Below are 20,499 nucleotides of genomic sequence, written 5' to 3' on the forward strand. Positions count from 1 at the left end.
AGTATATTTTTCACGGGAATATGATAACGATCTGCATGTTACACATTATCATTATCAGTAGCTAGCATATTATGAATTCAAGGAACATTTAAGGCTGTTAAACCTGCCAAGAGCACTGTGCAATATGGCAGATCAAACAATTAGTGATGTATGCCGACTATGTCCATTCAGAGGTCCGATCCTTCTCAAAATACAACACCCTACTTTGCATTAAGATGAGGCAGAGCACACAGGAAGCCCACTGACAACAAAGGACAGATCATCCTCTCTTCTTCCGCTGGCCCCTGCTGACCTGCCTTCACACTCCAGTACACCGAGAGAAAACAACTCTGCATGCCAGCAGCGATCCACAGCTTTTACCAACTCCCTAAAACACAGACTGCTGTAATTTGGTATACAAACAAATCAGTGCATCATGAATTCTCCTTTACCTTGAAAAATATGAACTAAGAATGGAACAAAGAGGGTGTCAGGGTAAAGCAGAGAGGCAAAGGGAGAGATGAAAACAGGAAAGAAAAAGGAAAATTAGAGGGAGAGTGATCAGTAGCTTGCTGCCATTCTTGCCCGGTGGCCCCATGGCTGATGCACAGGGTTGCGTAATGAGTCTGCATGCAGTGTGAAGCACAGCAAACAGTGCTTCAGCACATGTAGCTGAAGAGACCACTCAAGCCTTCTGGGGAAGGGAAATTATTTCAGTGAGCACATACATACACAGGATGAGACAGCCGTGTTTTGACACAGCGTGCTAAAAATAGCACATTCTTAATAGAAAAAAAAAAAAAAAAAAAAGAGTGCCAGTCAAATCCAGACTGGCACGAGTGGGGAGAGATAAAACGTTTCTTCCAGAAAAAGTCCTGAGAGCAGAACTAGGGGGCATGATGAATATGAGGAGAGAGACCCATTGCAGGGCAAACCACTCCGAATCTGAAACCGCTCACATCTCACTGTGACTGTGATCCCACCTGACACGCATGAGTCGCACAAGGCCACAGAGCCGCAATCACACACAATAAACAAACTAAAGCAATTAAGAATCAGCATGAGCATCTTTGCAGATCTGTTATGTAATTCTCAGCCTGTGGGGCCGTGTGTTAGGAAATGGCGGCAGACAGGCCTGTGTTGTTTCCTGCTGCACATATATGGCCATTAATCACGCTCAGTCTCTTTGCTTTTTTTTCTATTTCCAGAGAAGCAGAATCCTGAGGGCGGCGGACCTACGGCACTGCAGCACGTGCAGGCTGGACTTCAGCATCACTGCAAATGTCACACAATGTTAACTTGCTTACTGGAGGGCAGCCTACGGTGAGGGGATCTCGAGGACAACCTATAAATGGCACCTTTCCACCCATTCCTTTCGGATGCAATGTTTGCTAATGCTTTGATCTAACGCTCAACTCCTTCACTTAAAATAATGCCTCAGATTTGTGCTTTTTGTGATTCAGGTCTTGACGTTAACTTTTCACAGGTATTAACTTCATCTGATGATTGTAAATGCACTCCTGAAGACCCTTGATTGCAAATAAGATAATTGGTTGCTAGAAGAAATGCAAAATGCAAAGTTTTAGCAGTGCAAAAACACAAGCTGCACTCCGACCCAGCAGGGAACCATAGGGAATACTAATGAGTAAATTTATTTATTTAAAGAGACAGAGCAGGTAGAGAAGGGCAAATGAACAGGTATTGTGTGTATTAGAACCACATAAAAGAGCACATCTCTTCTCTGTCTCTCTCCCTCTCTCTCTCTTGGGTGCATGAGAGGAGATTTCTGCAGGGTGTGTTGGAGTGTGAGTCATCATCAGTGCAGAGAGAGGGAAAGAGGGGAGAGGCATTCTTTAAGTCGAAGACAGGGCTTATGGCAGCAATGCAGCAAGGTAATACCAAATGACCTACCTCTTTAAGTTTCAAATCTGCCACAAATATCAAACAACAGCTGGTAAAGGACTCCCAGCTGGTAAATGTATATGCAATCTCATGTTATGCAACAGCAGGTCAGCACAGCAGCTCCAATGTAGTCTACTGAATGATCAGAGCACACTGATTTTTTCGGCCAAATTCTTAGCTTAATGTTTTAATAAGTGACTTTCCATTGTGGTCATGTTACTGTAATGAAGACACCCCTGCAAACATCACTGTAGTTCATAAGGTATGAAATGGTATAGAGTGTAGGGTAAATGTAAAACACTCTTCAAAACAAATTTAGTAAATGACTTTTTAAGAGAGTATTTTTAGAGATTAAATTATTAGTTGATTAATTGATTAGCTGATCGACGAAAAATAATCAGTAATTAACAATTCTGACAATTGTTTTATCTCTTAAGTCAATAATTTAGCAAAACTCCAAACATTCTCTGGTTCTCTGATTTGCTGCATTTGTTTTTTTTTGTTCATTTTCTTGTTATATAGTATTGTAAACTAAATATTCTTGAATACTGGACTACTGGTCAGAAAAAATAAGACATCTGAAGACGAGAACTCGTGATGGATATTTTTCACTGTCTCTTGACGTTTTACAGACTAAAAGATTAAACAATTCATTTAAATAAGTAATCTGATTAATCAATTATGAAAATCATCATTACTTGCAGTCCACGTCACCTGCATAAAATGTCCACAAAATGCAAAACACTTATCATATATCATCAGAGCCAACAAAGTGACATAATCTTGCTCCCTGAAAGTTAAGACCAAATGCAGTGTCTCATGGAGGAATCTGCCCATTTGTGCCTTGTTTTGTAATGAAGTAATGATGCTTATTTCTAGAAATTTCCTGAAGGACTGTACTGGTAGGAGGGGGACCTATCTGACACCACTGGCAGAATTTCTCAAAGCCTTTATGTAATATGAGACTAAATGAGTTGTTAAAGTCAACATTTTCTACAGTAAACAGTTTACATTAAAAAATATTATATAAATTACTTAATTACCCAAACAGAATTGAAAAAGAGAAATTGGATAAATAAACACTTGTTATCAATGAAACGTTCAATTCTACAAGGACTGATTACTTTAATTCGAAATGGAGTCTTTTAACTGTAACAGCAGTAGGATTCCAGCAAGTCCTTTTATGTGGCCATAATGAAAGAGTAATTGCTCAAAAAAAACAGGTAGGAGGACTGTCTGACACTGAAACAAACTGGCTACTTGTCCAATGTGAAAACATCTAAAGACACAATTCAATCCACTTGCAAGAATATTCCTCTGACCTCCTTGTTGTTTTTTCACCCACACTGTACAATGGTTACTTTTTCCAAAGCACTCTCACTGGCCTGGCCTTACCTTCTCCCACACAGAGATGGTGCAAGCCTTAAAGACTATTTCCCTCATATCCAGAAAAGCAGCAGGCAACAAATGGTAGATTTTCAGTCTCCACAAGTCTGCCTGGACAGTAGCAGAGGTGGCGAGATAGATGGATCTCTCTTCACAGAATTCTGAAACCACAGCATAAGTCTGCAACCTGATCCTGAAGTTCAGCTGAAGTCCATGCTGTTATCCAAGCCTGCTGATTAAATTACTGCCTGCTGCCAGAGCTCCAGTTGGCCAATAATACACCATCACAGCCTCTAACTGATAAGCAGTGTGTTTTGACACAGTAAATTAATATGAACTCAAGACCAGCATAAAAACTACATGTGGTAAAGGACAGCCTGTTTTCAGCAATGGTCAATATGCTTCTTTTAACAATTTAAACAAGTATCTCAGCCATTTTCTGGTCTTTCTCTTACTCTTCAGGTGAGTGCAACTTCAATATTCAGTCCCTGGTAAGTGTTGTCTTACAACTCTGCCAGACCTCAATCAGACACACTTTTAGTTGCAGAGTACATTCAGATGCAGCTCTGGGACTGGGAGATAGGCTCCTTGTTATCTTTTTCACATTTCGATAACATTTTTAAAAAAATTTTTACTGGATGTTGATGATGAATTTTGCTTTAATCAGCACAATTGCAGGCCTTTCCTGAGCTGGTTCTCATTTCATTAGAAAGCTCTGTGAGACCTAAGACATCATATGCAAGAATAAACAAAGCAACAATGAAAAGGAAAGGGAGATAGAGAGAGAGATGCAATCTAAGCAAATGACCCAGAAAACAACCTTTTTCTGGTGAACGCATTGGACAAAAATTCATGTCAGCAGTGTGAGTCATCCCAAGTCGGCCTGTCAGGGCCATTTGCCCCACACACTCATCCCAAAGTACATACTTAGAACAAAACCTCACAGAGGACAGTATCTCAAATGCAGCAAGAGGCAGGAGTCTGAACTGAATTGTCAACAAGAAGCTCTGAGAAAAAAACACCTAACCACTGAACAAAACGCTCTGATGAACAAGCAAACCCCACTGAGACAAAGGAGCAATTCGAGGAAGCAAGAGAGGGTTATAGCGGCATACAGTAACAACACTCCAGACACAGGCACAGCTCATCGTAAGTCTTCTGACACTGTGAGTGGCTGGCTTATAAATCAGCTCCTCTGTCTGTACCAGAAACGCTGGTAGCCATTGTTGGCCTTTAATTCCACCCAGGCATCAATCTAATTAAGGGGCACTAGAATGAGCCCAATCACCCACCTTCTGATGATTTACAATTACACAAAGATTTCAAAAGAAATCCAGTAATGTGCTCAACAAATGTGCATATTCATTAAATAAAACAACAAATAATAAAGACATACAGTGTTAGGAGCACTGAGAACAAAACAAATGCCACTGAGTGCATTGTATTTTTGGAGCTACAGCCATTATCTAAATCTCAGTATATAGGACCATACTTAAATGGATCGATAGGGCTGTCCTGGTATCCTAGTGATAAGGTACATACCATGTAACCATAACATCCCCAGTTTGATTCTGGCTGGGGATTGTTGTAGTATGTCATACCGCTCTTTTCCAAAGTCATTTTTTGTAATCTCATCTGTCAACTATCTGATGAAAGAAAAAAATGCAAACAAATTGGATTGTACTGTAGGAATAAAAACACTTTGGGTCAAAGTGGACTCAGAATACAGCTCATACAGCGATGAAGAGAACAGCGGGGCCATGTTTATAGTGCTGTTGCTGAAAAGCTGGACATAGTCTGTGGAAATACTGGATTTAAACACTGGTATCCCTCTGAGCAAAGATGTTCTCATCCCAGGCAGAAAGTAAACACCCATGAGATCCTGAAAATTCCAATGAAGATGAAAATTGCTGCCAGATAACAGATAAAATAAGGTTTTTATTTTATGTGACTGAGTTGCGGAGCAACATATGAAGGGCAGAGGTCATAAGTGGGGCTATGTGAGGCTGTAGTTAGGCACAGCAGTGCTTTAAACTAAATGCTAGCATAAACTTACTAACATGCGCTTGATGGTAATGCTAACATGCTGATGGTTGGTAGGTATAATGTTTATCATGTTCACCATCTTCACTAACGTGTTAGCATGCTAACATTTGCTAATAAGCACTAAACACAAAGTATAGCTGAGGTTGGTGGGAATGTCATTAGTTTGGCAGGGATTTGGTCATAAATCAAAGTACTGGAGAAATTAAAATTTTGACCTGCTGATGGCACTAGATGAAAAGTTAAGTGATCTCCAAATTTATTTCAATGCTTACTGAGTGGAACATGAATGTCTAAACCAAATTTCATGACAATTCATCCAACAGCTGTTGAGACACTCATCAAATTCAGGGCATCACCAGTGTCATTAGAATTCATCCTCTGGGGACCAAATGTCCTGGCAGTCCATCCACACATTCCAGTCTGGACCAAAGTGGTAAACCAACCGACCAACTGACATTGCCATCCAGTCACACGGCTAAAATGACTAAAAATGCCACACACAAAAAAAAAAAAAATCAGCACTCTGTGTTAGAGTAAAAAATACATTTTTATTGTGTTTTTTGGACTGCCCCTTTAAACTGATCTTTTACTTGACCGTGCAGCTTGGGGACTTCAATGACAGGCATTGTAATTAGCCAACACATAATAGGAATGACCTTATTAAGCTGCTGCTGGGTCACAGACAGATTTAGGTTACCAAAACACATGTTCTAGCAATTATTCTTTTATATCAGGTATCTTTTCATACTTTTTTTCTTTAACTCAATTGGCATCAGTACACGAACACACACAGATACACAAAAACAGATCTTTCTCTAAGATAGCGAGTATCAATATTTATGCACTGGCTGAGTCCATAAATACCAGTGGCCGGTCCAAAAAAAAATTTTTTTTTTAAAAATCAATGCACGCCCGCTACATATTTTAATCTCCATGTGAAGGTCACATTACTCCAACAACGCCTAAAAAGGAGAAGCACACACACACTCAACTAAATCAGCCAGAAGCTTTTGCATTCATGCCACCCTGACCCTACCCCTGTTCAACCAATGTCACTGAACCACATACTGTATCAAAGAGCGTAAAAACAGAGAGAACTCATGAGCCATAAATGGATTATAAGAGCAATCATGTGGCAGATGCTGTAGATGCTGAGAAGGTTGTGTTTTCAGGGTTTAGCCGTGTGTAACTCATGTACATTATAGATGAGGCAGAGGAGAAGGTGAGTGTTCAGTGGAGCACTATCAGTTACCAGAAGGCCAATCTTAATCTCCCCCATCATGGCTAACCTCTATTTCAGAGCCACAGGGATGACACAGCAGCAAGCTCAGCCTCGCAGGCTGCTGTAAACTTTGGCACAACGCTCCAGCCTCCACGGAGCTGCACCAAAAGAGAAAAAATAATCAACTCACTGTGTTCTTTTTTTCTAAAACTGAGGGACTGCAAAAGTGATTCCTGCCGTCAAATGAATTTGTCACTTTGCTAACAGGGCTTATGAAAGTTAGATGAACATTTTACGATCTTGTTAAAACCAGTTACATTATTAAAGGGCACATTCATCCTGCGAGGCGAGAAAGAGAGCCTGTAGCAGATTGAAATTTTAATAAGATCAGTGCAGTGGCCAGAGATTAAGAAACTTGTCGGAGATTTAGCTTTAAAATACTGAATATGGGCATGGGATGATTTAGCCTCATTGTATCATGCATGCACTCAAGCGGGTCAAAAGACAGGGGATTCTCCAAACCTGTGATAAAACCATTAACCGGCTTAACTTCAGACACTTCCCCCAGCATTTTAATCTGTGATATGAAGCAATGTTTCTACTGCTATTTTTAATATAGTCCCTTTCAGTTCAGCATAATAAGATACTATCAGGACAACATACAGTATATCTTTATTTTACAGGTTTTATTTACCATTACTGTACCACCATGTTGTTATCTCAAATCTGCATGTTTTGCAGCAATTGTGATTTTTTTTTCTAAAGAATACCAAACCCTTGCTGAATGAATACAGGGAGAGTGGAATGATACCAAAGCCCATGGCTATCATGACTGGCCAGACTGTAGATGAAGGTGGCTGGTGTCAACAGGCTCGGAAACACCTGACCCTGGAAGAGACTAGAAAGGACTCTCTCCCTCTCTCCATTATCTCTGATATAGCTGTGATAAACGTTATCTCAGCATCATAAGTGTACTCTTATCTGGTGAGGTAAAGGCCCAACCTTTGACTACATACAGTGCTGTGTGTGTGTGTGTGTGTGTGTGTGTGTGTGTGTGTGTGTGTGTGTGTGTGTGTGTGTGTGTGTGTGTGTGTGTGTGTGTGTGTGTGTGTGTGTGTGTATGTGTGTCTTTGAGCGTCTGCGTGTGTGTGTGTGTGTGTGTGTGTGTGTGTGTGTGTGTGTGTGTGTGTGTGTGTGTGTGTGTGTGTGTGTGTGTGTGTGTGTGTGTGTGTGTGTGTGTGTGTGTGTGTGTGTGTGTGTGTGTGTGTGTGTGTGTGTGTGTGTGTGTGTGTGTGTGTGTGTGTGTGTGTGTGTGTGTGTGTGTGTGTGTGTGTGTGTGTGTGTGTGTGTGTGTGTGTGTGTGTGTGTGTGTGTGTGTGTGTGTGTGTGTGTGTGTGTGTGTGTGTGTGTGTGTGTGTGTGTGTGTGTGTGTGTGTGTGTGTGTGTGTGTGTGTGTGTGTGTGTGTGTGTGTGTGTGTGTGTGTGTGTGTGTGTGTGTGTGTGTGTGTGTGTGTGTGTGTGTGTGTGTGTGTGTGTGTGTGTGTGTGTGTGTGTGTGTGTGTGTGTGTGTGTGTGTGTGTGTGTGTGTGTGTGTGTGTGTGTGTGTGTGTGTGTGTGTGTGTGTGTGTGTGTGTGTGTGTGTGTGTGTGTGTGTGTGTGTGTGTGTGTGTGTGTGTGTGTGTGTGTGTGTGTGTGTGTGTGTGTGTGTGTGTGTGTGTGTGTGTGTGTGTGTGTGTGTGTGTGTGTGTGTGTGTGTGTGTGTGTGTGTGTGTGTGTGTGTGTGTGTGTGTGTGTGTGTGTGTGTGTGTGTGTGTGTGTGTGTGTGTGTGTGTGTGTGTGTGTGTGTGTGTGTGTGTGTGTGTGTGTGTGTGTGTGTGTGTGTGTGTGTGTGTGTGTGTGTGTGTGTGTGTGTGTGTGTGTGTGTGTGTGTGTGTGTGTGTGTGTGTGTGTGTGTGTGTGTGTGTGTGTGTGTGTGTGTGTGTGTGTGTGTGTGTGTGTGTGTGTGTGTGTGTGTGTGTGTGTGTGTGTGTGTGTGTGTGTGTGTGTGTGTGTGTGTGTGTGTGTGTGTGTGTGTGTGTGTGTGTGTGTGTGTGTGTGTGTGTGTGTGTGTGTGTGTGTGTGTGTGTGTGTGTGTGTGTGTGTGTGTGTGTGTGTGTGTGTGTGTGTGTGTGTGTGTGTGTGTGTGTGTGTGTGTGTGTGTGTGTGTGTGTGTGTGTGTGTGTGTGTGTGTGTGTGTGTGTGTGTGTGTGTGTGTGTGTGTGTGTGTGTGTGTGTGTGTGTGTGTGTGTGTGTGTGTGTGTGTGTGTGTGTGTGTGTGTGTGTGTGTGTGTGTGTGTGTGTGTGTGTGTGTGTGTGTGTGTGTGTGTGTGTGTGTGTGTGTGTGTGTGTGTGTGTGTGTGTGTGTGTGTGTGTGTGTGTGTGTGTGTGTGTGTGTGTGTGTGTGTGTGTGTGTGTGTGTGTGTGTGTGTGTGTGTGTGTGTGTGTGTGTGTGTGTGTGTGTGTGTGTGTGTGTGTGTGTGTGTGTGTGTGTGTGTGTGTGTGTGTGTGTGTGTGTGTGTGTGTGTGTGTGTGTGTGTGTGTGTGTGTGTGTGTGTGTGTGTGTGTGTGTGTGTGTGTGTGTGTGTGTGTGTGTGTGTGTGTGTGTGTGTGTGTGTGTGTGTGTGTGTGTGTGTGTGTGTGTGTGTGTGTGTGTGTGTGTGTGTGTGTGTGTGTGTGTGTGTGTGTGTGTGTGTGTGTGTGTGTGTGTGTGTGTGTGTGTGTGTGTGTGTGTGTGTGTGTGTGTGTGTGTGTGTGTGTGTGTGTGTGTGTGTGTGTGTGTGTGTGTGTGTGTGTGTGTGTGTGTGTGTGTGTGTGTGTGTGTGTGTGTGTGTGTGTGTGTGTGTGTGTGTGTGTGTGTGTGTGTGTGTGTGTGTGTGTGTGTGTGTGTGTGTGTGTGTGTGTGTGTGTGTGTGTGTGTGTGTGTGTGTGTGTGTGTGTGTGTGTGTGTGTGTGTGTGTGTGTGTGTGTGTGTGTGTGTGTGTGTGTGTGTGTGTGTGTGTGTGTGTGTGTGTGTGTGTGTGTGTGTGTGTGTGTGTGTGTGTGTGTGTGTGTGTGTGTGTGTGTGTGTCTCCTGTCAAGGCTACAAAGCTACAAGGCTACAAGGCTTCAATATCAGATCACGAGGTAAAAGTAACACCTGTGGAATATCAGTCAAGCTTTATCCTGCACTGCCCAATAAATCTTGTGAAGACTAGCAAAAAGTTACTGAGGATAAACCCCACTGAATGTCTGAATAATGAACTTAAAACTATCTACATTTCAGTGTTTTCAGCCTATACCCTACACCTTTTTGGCAAATCTGTTTTTTAAGCATGTTAGTTCCTTGGTTTTGATACCTTATGGACAAACAATCACTAAATTAGTGGATACTATAAATAATCACTGCAGATCTCCCAAGAATAGATTTGAGAGATACATGGCAAAGTGGAAGAAAGACCCAAAAATATGCTACAGTCGTACTGTTGATTATCACACATGCTGCACAATGTTAGTCATGTAAACTATTTCCTCTTTAGCTGTATTTGCCATCACAGTAGGGAGACTTGAGGCTGCTACTACAGTCATAAACAAATACATCTGTATCAAGGAGAAACCTGGATGACTCTGTGCATCAGTAAGACAATGACTGATAACTTGTCAGTCCATTGGAGAAGCAGAAAGGGCTGCTGAGTGAATGCTGTGTAGCAAAAGCAGTGTGTGGTCCTGGGTCAGCCAGCAGCATCTGAGTGTTAATAAGGGGAGTAATTGAATTAGAGGATCAGTGGAGGCCTGTAGTGTGGGCGCCATGTGGCTCTAATTTCATTACAAGTGATGTAAACATGAGGTCGGCCCCCAGCGCAGGGGCCTCCCACATCAATATGTGCACAAGCACAAATGCACACAAACAAAAATACATTGCTCACATATAGAAATAAATTACCAAACCACAAATATACACCTACATCTGATTGTCTCATGTAACATCCTGTCCCACCATACAGACTTTTTTAAGCCTGTGTTAGCAAGAGTTGGAAGGTAACACAAACAAAGTAATAAAGATTGATCTGGTGAAATATTTCGGCACTACGTGGCACTAGAAAACCAGAAACACAACAGTGTTTGGGCAGCGTCAACAATTCATGATGAAGTATTCAAAGTGTCACTAAATCTTGTACAACACAGCAGCTCAGTGGTTAGCACTGTCATCTCATAGCAAGAAGGAGATTGATGCAGGCCTTTCTGCGTGATGTTTATGTTTTCTGAATGTGAACAAAAATAAATAAGTGACAAATCTGGTATTGACGGTGGTGTAGGAGAAAGTACATGAGACATAAAGTTGAACCAGAGAATATTTTTAGTTCAGTTTGTTTAGAAGAACATGATGGGTAGCCACAGTGTGTGATATCCATACTGCGAAGTGACTGTAGTTTTTGCAATCTGTGTGATGCATATTTATGAACAGCACTCCAATGTGCATTGGACTGGTGATTCACTTGACCATCAAACTGAGTGCAGCCCAAGTAAACCCGTAGGCCTGACTGTAAGCCTGCTCCCCAGTCATGAATAGTTATGAGGGCAGGAGTTAACCAAGCACAAACTGTTCACATTCCTAATAAGTCTTGTCCGTTGCCATCTCAGCTACTACGATGAGACACTCCCACAGACAGATGGGTAATGGGTCACATTCTCAGCTTAGCGATATGGAGGTGGGCCAATCAGAGCAAAGGAAGAAAACCGACTTATGTGGAGACAGAAATAATCTTTTGCAAAAATACTAAGAACTGCATTGCCTAACTCAATGCCAAAACATCACACGTCAGATCGGGCATCGGGCAGTAAATCAGTAAATCTTATCCACTTTAAACAGCACATCTGTTCATGCAACTCACATCTATCAAATGCTCAGTGCTTAAAAATGCTCACTTCGATCAGTCTTTGACGGATGTGCCTGTTTTATTTTTTGACACCCTGGAAAGCCTGCCAATTTACCTCACAAGTTTACCCCTCCAGCAGAGCAGGAGTAAAACATGGATGAGGACTGACTTATCCGGTGGAAAAACATGTCACCTCATTACGATCAGATTTTCAAGATAATTTAAAGCAAGCGTATGTGACTTTGGAAAGGAGAAATAAATTCTTCCTCTTGCATATGAAAAGTTGAATTCACTAGCAATAAAATGCACCCTTGCTGAACTCATTACACTCGGGGGTTTTGCCAATACAACCTTGCTTGGTCTGGTATGACCACTATCTTACAGAGGGTAATGCAGGCTAATGTTAGCACACTTAAGGTAGATATTGCTGCATGAATGGACATTAGTGACTCATTTTGCTCACTTAATAACTCTTCTCTGTGTGTGCTATTCTTACACACAATTTACCATTATTAGATTACTGCCACTTTTGGCCACAGTGGTTGCTGTTCAGCTGAAGTTGCATAGTATAACTTTATAAAAAGCAGGGGTTTGACAGTGAACCCTGGGCTGTGTTTATCTTTTGTTGCTTCTACTTTTGCATTCTTGAGAACAGCTTCAAGAAAATCGTACATCTTTCACTTTCTGCAAAGCATACAAAACTAGCTAGTCGATTGGTTGAAAATTTCTGCTCGGTTGGTTTGGATGCACTGACACGCGAAACGATCAAATCAGCACAGTATAAGCAGGTTAATACTCTAAATATAAAGTGCTGTATGTTGTATCTAAATGTGACTGAAACACAAGACAATACTTTAATTATATTCCTGTGACTGCATTTTCTAAAAGTGTGGATGCATAATTTATAGGCAGGAAAGTGAGTAAGACCTGCTCCTTTCTTCTGCCACTTTCCTTGATCTTGAAAACTCCTGCAGTCGTAAACTAAAAAGTCCCTAAACAGAGGAAAATGTTATGTAAATGACAACTTCTGCAGAAAAACAACCATAACTCAGTAACTGTGAAATTCCCTCTTCAGCACAAACCTGCATGCCTAAAAGACGAAAAGCAACAAAGGTTTAAAAAAAAAGGAACAAAATCTCTAGAGCAAAGTTTAAAAAACAAAAAACAAAAACATCACTTTCATCAAGATGGCTCACAGGAAAACACACTGCATAAGACAGAAAGATGTAATAGCTACAGACGGCTGTGTACACAAGGAATATACCTTTACCAGGGAGCGGATTGTTGATTTCATCTCCATCATAAGATAACAGAGCTGCAAGCTAGTAGAGCTTGCTGAAGACGTGCCTCATGCTCTGACAGTTTTTCATTAACACCTCACTCAAGTCTTACGTAGGACCATGCAGTATTGGTAATTACTGATGCTACATCAATCTTTCAGGATCCATTATCAGCTGTTTTTCCACTTAGGGGAACTAATAAAACCACCTCCAACCCACCCATCCACCCCCTCACCAATACCCCTGTTCCTTCCGGTCCATTTCTCTGTTGACTGAACGGTGCAAAACACCAGCTTAATGACATGATAGGCTGTACATTGTCTTCAAAAACACTTGTTTCCCAGCAACCACCGCAGGTACGAGGGAAGAGCTTATGTGTGACCAGACCTCAGTTCAAGGATGTTATAATTATCAGAAGATACAACATATTAAGACTGAAAGAAGGCAACAACTGCCAAGTAATACCATAAACTCCATATTTTCCATTAAACATTCTGTTCATTAAGTGTCAAAAGCATATGCAGGCAAATGCACAATTAAATGTAATGTAAAGATCTTCAGGAAGTTTGACAGACTAACAAATTAATTTACAATCCACTTTTTCAGAAATATCTCATTATTCACATTTAGTTGCTTTGAAAATGCTGCTGCACGACTGAAATGGCTGGCGAGCCTTTAAGAAATGTTGACAAGCTAATTATCAGCTAGCCCGGTCAAAAGCAGGCAGAGTTTAAAAATAGAGTTCACACCATCCTCATTCTGCAAAAAAATTACAGTCAGTCGTGCTAACCTGGTACTCCTATGGACTACAGCTGGCAGACTTTAACACAATAGGGCCACTCTCACAGGGTGTGAGTCGTGAAGGTTTGAGGGTTGTGAAAGGCGTGTGAGAATATCATGTGTTTCTGTATGTTTATGCTACTGTATGTATCCAAACCAAAACCAGGAAAAATGGAAAGAGAAAACTGACACAGATACCACCTTTGTTAGTGTCTTATGTTACCATTACTATCAGTAAAATTCCTGTTCCTCTTCCTACCAGTAGGAAATGCTGTATCAGTTACATTCACTGTTCTTTAACACATACAAGCTGCTAATAACAAAGCTTCAATTTATGGTTCAGCCAAAAGATGTCACCCATAACATCACCCTCTGCGAAAACAGCAGTCTGGTAAGTCCTGCCCCCCCACACACACACACGATACACACGACTCACCCCCTTTGCGCAATGAACATACTGAGGTCTAATCGATGCAGCTCATTCATATTGAACCACAGACATCAGGGGAAGCCAGGGGAATTACAAGCAGCCTCTGCTGTGAGATCGCAGCCTGGAGGAAGCCTGAGGAAGCCTGAGGAAGATGATGCCAGCTTTGCTTTGCTTCTTTACTTTCCATGACATTTTCAAAAGCACTGCTACTGGGTCTCCTCACTCCACAGGTAATGATACTGAACAGGTACAACAGTACTTAAACCATATTGTTAAAGCAATATGCCATGTTTTGGGATATTTAAGCATTTTCTTTCTGTCAGAGCACCAATATACACTGTGTTGACAGAAAGCAGGAACCCAATATTGTTAGAGATTTGTGTATTATTGTATTCATATATTTTTGAAAAATAATGAACTATTAACTCAAAACAACACATGTACTATTTTTGGTAAGTAGCAGCGGCAGATTAAACCACTTGGGGGCCCAAGGGCCAAAATAAGATATGGGCCATCTTCCCACCTCCCTCCTCAAGTTTGTTTGTGATCATTTGATTACACTCAGATTTATTCAAGAATATTCCCGATGTTAAACTAATATTAGCTGAAAAACTAGAGAGATTAAACTTCATTTTCACTCAGGATCCCTGTGCAAGATAAGGTGTCAAGATTACTGTAGGTAAAAATGCAGAAGCCACCTTCAGGGCCCTTTTCATTTCAGTTTGTACGTTAGTTGTGCATATTACCAAACAATTTTGCAATGGATGAAATTATCCAAATTGCTACATTTTTAACCTGGGGTCTTTGGGGCCCCCGCGGACAAGGGGGCAGTTGCCTGCTTTACATTGATGGTAATGCAGCCTTGATGATGATTTTGCTGTATATATAGATCCGATCAACATCCTCACTTCTTCAAAAAAAAATGGGGAAAATCTTCTATACAATCTGCTACAGAAAATGAATGCTACAAACTCAAACGCTAGTTGCCTAGTATCACTGAAAATAAATAAGGTTTTAGATGACCTCTCAAGATAATTATTCATGGGAAAAAAATGGATTGTTTAATGTTTAACGTTAAAAGTATGCTAAGTTAGCCAAAGGAGCAGTCTGCAAACAACTTCCTGTAGGCGTGGTCTCCTCCTCGGACATTGATGAGGTGAATGCATATGCCTAAATTGAGAGGCATTGTCTCCTGAGACATGGACAGTGGTCAAGAAACACTGAGAAAACTGCCACTTTGACCCCAATTAATCCCAATGATAATTCTAAATGAACACAAGCAGAAACAAGCACAGCTCATTTCAAAATTAAACCAACAACTGGAGGAAAAATAACTCATGGTTCACAAGTTCACAATCCAAAGCGGGGAGAAGAATATGAAAGCCAGACAATTGCTGAAAGCAAATGCCCCCACAGCAATCCTAAACTAAGTCCCTAATGGTCCCAGCGTAGTCCGACATCAACAAGCCTTTATCTCGCTTTCACATAGAGAACTCACCAGTAACTTTTGCTTTAGTGTTTGGTGGCTCAGGGTCTCCGGGTTGAGTCTCAGAACTCTGCTGTTGTCCTCTATAACATGAAAGCTGTCCAAACACTGCACTCTTGGGAGGTGGTGGGGCAAAACTTCATTTCTTACCTGTGGGGGGGGAGTAGACAAGAACACAAAAGCTGCAGATATTTAAAGCATTTCATTCAAGTTAATATAGTAATAATAATGCCCTCCAGGAGTGGTTAGTTATCACAATAACACTGACAGTTTTACAATTTGATTGTGTAGTTTTGGCTAACATATTCCAAATAACCCTTCACCAACTGCAGTTCCACTGGTGGTGAAATCTGCAAGAGTGGGTGAGTAGCTGCTCAGAGCCAGCAGGTGGTCTAAGAGGAATAACAGCTAACAGCTACAATCATGCAGTGCAAACAGAGAGTGTTCTCCCTTCATTGATCTTAACAGGTTCAATCTGACAATAGAAGGAATAAAGTATCTACTTGACTACCTGTCCACCTGCTGCTTTGAGCACACATTGAACACAGTGTTCAACTAAACTTTGATTACACGGAAAGGTAGAAAGATGCGCTGAGTAGAGCACAGACCTCCACCGAGGCCAATGTGAAACAACATACAACAGACTTCAGAGGAAAAAATTCAAATTCATAGTAAATGATCCGGATCTGCCCCAAAATTCAACAGGTTCTTCCCGGGGCCATGCCCCATCCCCCCACCAAATTCAGTGCAAATTGGTTCAGTACTTTTTGTGTAATCCTGCTCACAAATAAACAAACAAACAAACAAATAGAGGCAGGCTTAACGTAACCTCCTTAGCTTAGGTAATAAAGGCACTGCTATGAAATTCTGTTTAAAAAAAAAAAAAAAAAATCCCACATGATAAAAATAGAAAAAGAACGTTTGTATGATGGATTAGCTGTAAAACCAAATAAAGTGCTGATGCGTTGTGCTTGATAATCTGTTCAAGTCACAAGTCATCAACTGACTGGTATAATGATCATTTAATTGCATTGTCCCAGTCACCTAGATGGATCAAACAGCTTTGTTTATTCACATTCCAAAATCTGCAAACAACCAAGCAACATGTTGACCTAGCATATCAATGAAAAATAACACTTAAGCACTCATTCACAAGATACTTACAAACCCACACAAGTATAAGATGCCAACAAGGTAAAATAACATCCTCTCTCCATGTTTAACCACTTAGCCAGCAACGCTGATAGCACTACCTAAACTGCTTGTTATTGCCAAGCTAGTGGAGCTGGCTGTAAATAATAATGCCCCCTATTAAATTATTCATGGCTCCAGTCAGGTGGAACCAGATGCTGCCTTTGTGTCATAGAGGGAGAGCTGTAACTCGACTCAAGCATGGAGGGCCATCGCTGCATGGAGGTAAAGGCTTCATGGAACAAGTGTGGATGCTGCTGGGCTACAGACAAAACACAGGATGTCATGACACTCACTTGGCCGTTTCCATGTGACATTTTCCCGCAAGTATTCAGACAGGACGATAGTTCAGCAGGTTGGTCCATATGGGGGCGAAGCCTGAGGTGCAGCTTGCAGTTCACCCACCTTGTGTTGGTGTTGCTTTATATCCCACCCTGACATTTGTGTCCATGGCCAGAAGATGACCTTTTTTGTCCATGCCATACTTCACTCCTGAATACTAATGCTATGGTGCTGTGTGCCCGCCACTCATGGGAACAAGCAGTGCTATTTTTAGCCCCATGTCCCCAGCTGTATCTCCCACCTGGGGCCAATGGGCAATTAGTTTGTTTCTCATGGCAGGACGCAGTGCCGTAACCTCCCTAACGCAAGTAGACATCTGGACAAAGGCTGTCTCTGTCCTGCCCCATACCCCTGATGCAAGGCACGAGTCCTAAAGCCATGTAGTCCCTCCATCCACCTCAACCTTCATAGGTGCTCATAAACCCTTCTCTCTAACATCTGCTGTCAACAAGATTTATTAACTTCCTCATACAATAATCCACGTTCTTGGCTAAAAAATTCCAAACTGAGCAAAAGTGACTCTGGTAAGTCCAAGCAGCTACTCGTTTAACCAATGGAGCACTAATTGAAATCATAAAAATGAAGAAGTTAGAAAACTACATGTACATGAAGTTACTTGTAACTGAAATTGTTGAGAAGTAACATAATTTCACAAAGTGACTGGCCTGCTCGACCACACACGCAGCATCTGAGTGATTGGCATGTTAGAATAATATGAGCTCATTATTTGTGATAATTGTCAGGGCCCAGGGTTAGCTTTCTGTTTGTATCCATATCAGAACAAACATTCATGCAGGCAGTTCTATTTAAGGCAAAATTAGACACTCTTCATTATTCCACCATACAGCCATTTGCACAAAGTCATGTTGGGCTGTGGTCCTTCATTGTCAGCATCCTCATGATAAAGATACAGTATATTATAATATATTTGGCTGAGCATGTATAATGAGTTTGGGAGTCTGTATGTCATGACGGCCTCTTTAATTCATTTTAGTCAGGGCAAAGCTAATTCAATCCACCTTATTACAGCTTCTTCATGCAATTACCCTGTGCCCCTGTTCATTGATGGGCCAGCACGGAGGCAGTGGATTGGACAGCAAGCTTACCAACCCCACAGAGACCTATAACATAGATCATACCGTTAACAAAGATGAATCACTGCAAAGCTAGAATTACCATCTCGCGGCTGTATGCCTCTGCCAATCAGGCAAGTTGCAGTTTACATGTCTGTCTGTTCAGACTCATGTATGAAGTGAAGACTTTGAAGGAATGTCACAGTGAAGTTGAAAGTGATGAAGAAAACATAATGCCTCCGGCCACGGCTGTCGCCTGTGCAGAGGCATCATCACTGCACAGTCAAGCCTTTTTTTCCTAGTAATCTGCTGTGGAATTCCACTTGATAGGGACATTACAATCAATTACATCCCCCCATAATCACAAAGCTTTAACTCTGGAGCACATTAGCATTCCATTTATCATCCTCAGCATTAAAAGTGGTATGGAAACTGCAAGTGTACCTTGAATTACACAGAGTGTCTGTAGAACTGCCTGCCAATAATATGTTATCAAAGAGTGTGCAATTAACCTCGAACATGGTGGACAACACATAGAGTAGAGTGTGTCCATATAAAGGACATAAACATTGGACAGGGTGTTCAACAACCACCTCAGACATCAAAGGACCCTGTTCTTGTTGCCTACTGTTGTCAGCTGTAAGGTGAATAAATCAAATGAGCCAGGGTTCAAATCAGTCTGTATCCCCTTTAATAAATCTAATTTAGCAAGTTTGGGTATAATTAAACCTATGCAACATGACACTGAACACAGATTTTCTTTTTTAAAGAAACTGTGATTACAGTGTGGACAAATCAGACACAGTAGGCAAAACCTGTAAGTAGAAAGGCAGAGACAGAGATAGAGGCCGAGACTGAACCTGTGGAGATAAGCTTTTTTATTACAAAGCAAATCCTGACAAATAATCATCACTGCCTGTGGATTTTGGCAAGATCCGCATAATCATCCTCAACCCCCACCCTCAGTGATCATCCACCTTTCAGAATGGATCCAAACAGCCCTCCACTTCAGTGAGCTGCCCACAAACACAGACTTAATGTGAGTTCAGAGTAAACCACAATCTCTAAAAATGATGCTTCCTATATATGCTTTCGGTTTTACAAGTTTTGTTAGTCAAGTTTGGCTGGTGCTAACTAAAATCCTGTTGGTATGTAAGAAAGGTCTTGCCTTGCAGTCTTTCTCCAGCACTGAATTCCTATAAAGACAATCACGGACCTGTCCATAACAATGTTACCCTGATGAATAGGGATGGGAATCGAGGACTGGTTCCAGTTGTAAACTCAAATTGTCTGAATCATCCTAATCGTATGTCTTCAAGCTTATCAATCACTTTTATCTGTGCCAGCATGATTTTCTGACAGTTGCACATTGCAAAACAATGACGTCAAACTCATGCGTCTACGCTACTGGAAAATTGCAACATGAAGAACTCATTGCGGAGAGGAAGAAACGAGTGTGCCTTGTAATGTCGGTAAAATTGTCATTTCAAGTAAGGGTGGAGACACCTGCAATATGATGAAACATCTTTCTACACTACATGGACTTAAACTCCAGGAATGCCATGTATTTGACACTCTATGCACGAGTGACTCTGCTTTCCAACCCAGCAGCACGTAATTTACCAAGAGTAAATATCTTATGTTATAATAACATTAGAGCCAGGCAGGCAGGCTTAGCAGATTTTTCCTATGACTAAGAAAACCTAAATGAAAACAGCTTTTGCACACCTGAGTCACATGTATGCCTTTTTCCTACTCCGTTTCTATGCTGTGTTCAGACTCAGATGTACTAAAACAGCTGTGTTGACACTGAAAAACTGTGTAGGTGTACTTTTTTTTCCCAGACAGAAAATTGATCAGGAATTATTAAGGAAACCGGAAAAGAATTGGACCGATAAGCAGAGTCAATTATGGCATTGGTATCAATCAAATCTTATTAATTCCCATCCCTACTGATGAAGCTTAAACATTAAGATAAGCTGTGAAAATGTCACTGCCACAAATAAGCATTGTGTCAAATTTGTGAAACTGGAATAAAAATAAAAAAAAACAGCATCACCCTATCAACAAACCACTCCAGCTAACTTCTGGGGGCTCATCTAATCTCATGCTGTTTACACCAGATCAGTGTTGTCCATCTGACTGAGTGGACAGCCCTGATCAACTCCAGGAACAATCGATTATGAATGCAGTCAGATCCCCGAGGTGATTACTGGCTACTCTCCTCTGACCTTCAGTGAAGTCAGCCGCCAGTACTGAATGTCTGAGCTTGACTACAGCAGTCAGACAAACTGCTGTTATGACAACAGCTGGAACAACATACTGTATCTACTTATATTACATTTAAGCTGTGGCACCTATGGCATAATATAAACATGTACTGTATGTAAACATACACAGGGCCATGTTTGTAAAGATACAAACCGGTGCAAAGACACATGCAAGTACACACACAGATGTAGACAAGAACATGCGCACAAATACAATCAA

The 20,499-nt window shown here is 41.5% G+C and overlaps 1 protein-coding gene across 14 annotated transcripts in view; it reads right to left on the reverse strand.

The window, feature by feature from the left end:
- Positions 1-20,499, reverse strand: part of rimbp2b (RIMS binding protein 2b) — an 85,762-nt gene that overhangs the window by 55,635 nt on the left and 9,628 nt on the right. For 13 of the 14 annotated variants that reach the window (XM_040154753.1, XM_040154752.1, XM_040154751.1 and 10 more), the window contains exon 5: positions 15,416-15,553. In XM_040154753.1, the coding sequence (XP_040010687.1) occupies positions 15,416-15,553 (138 nt within the window). Of the gene's footprint in view, positions 1-3,276; positions 3,447-15,415; positions 15,554-20,499 lie in introns of those variants that run through there. The other variant, XM_040154762.1, reaches the window with a different exon arrangement.

This window comes from Xiphias gladius, chromosome 19, assembly GCF_016859285.1.
Source record: "Xiphias gladius isolate SHS-SW01 ecotype Sanya breed wild chromosome 19, ASM1685928v1, whole genome shotgun sequence".
Taxonomy (NCBI): Eukaryota; Metazoa; Chordata; class Actinopteri; order Istiophoriformes; family Xiphiidae; genus Xiphias; species Xiphias gladius.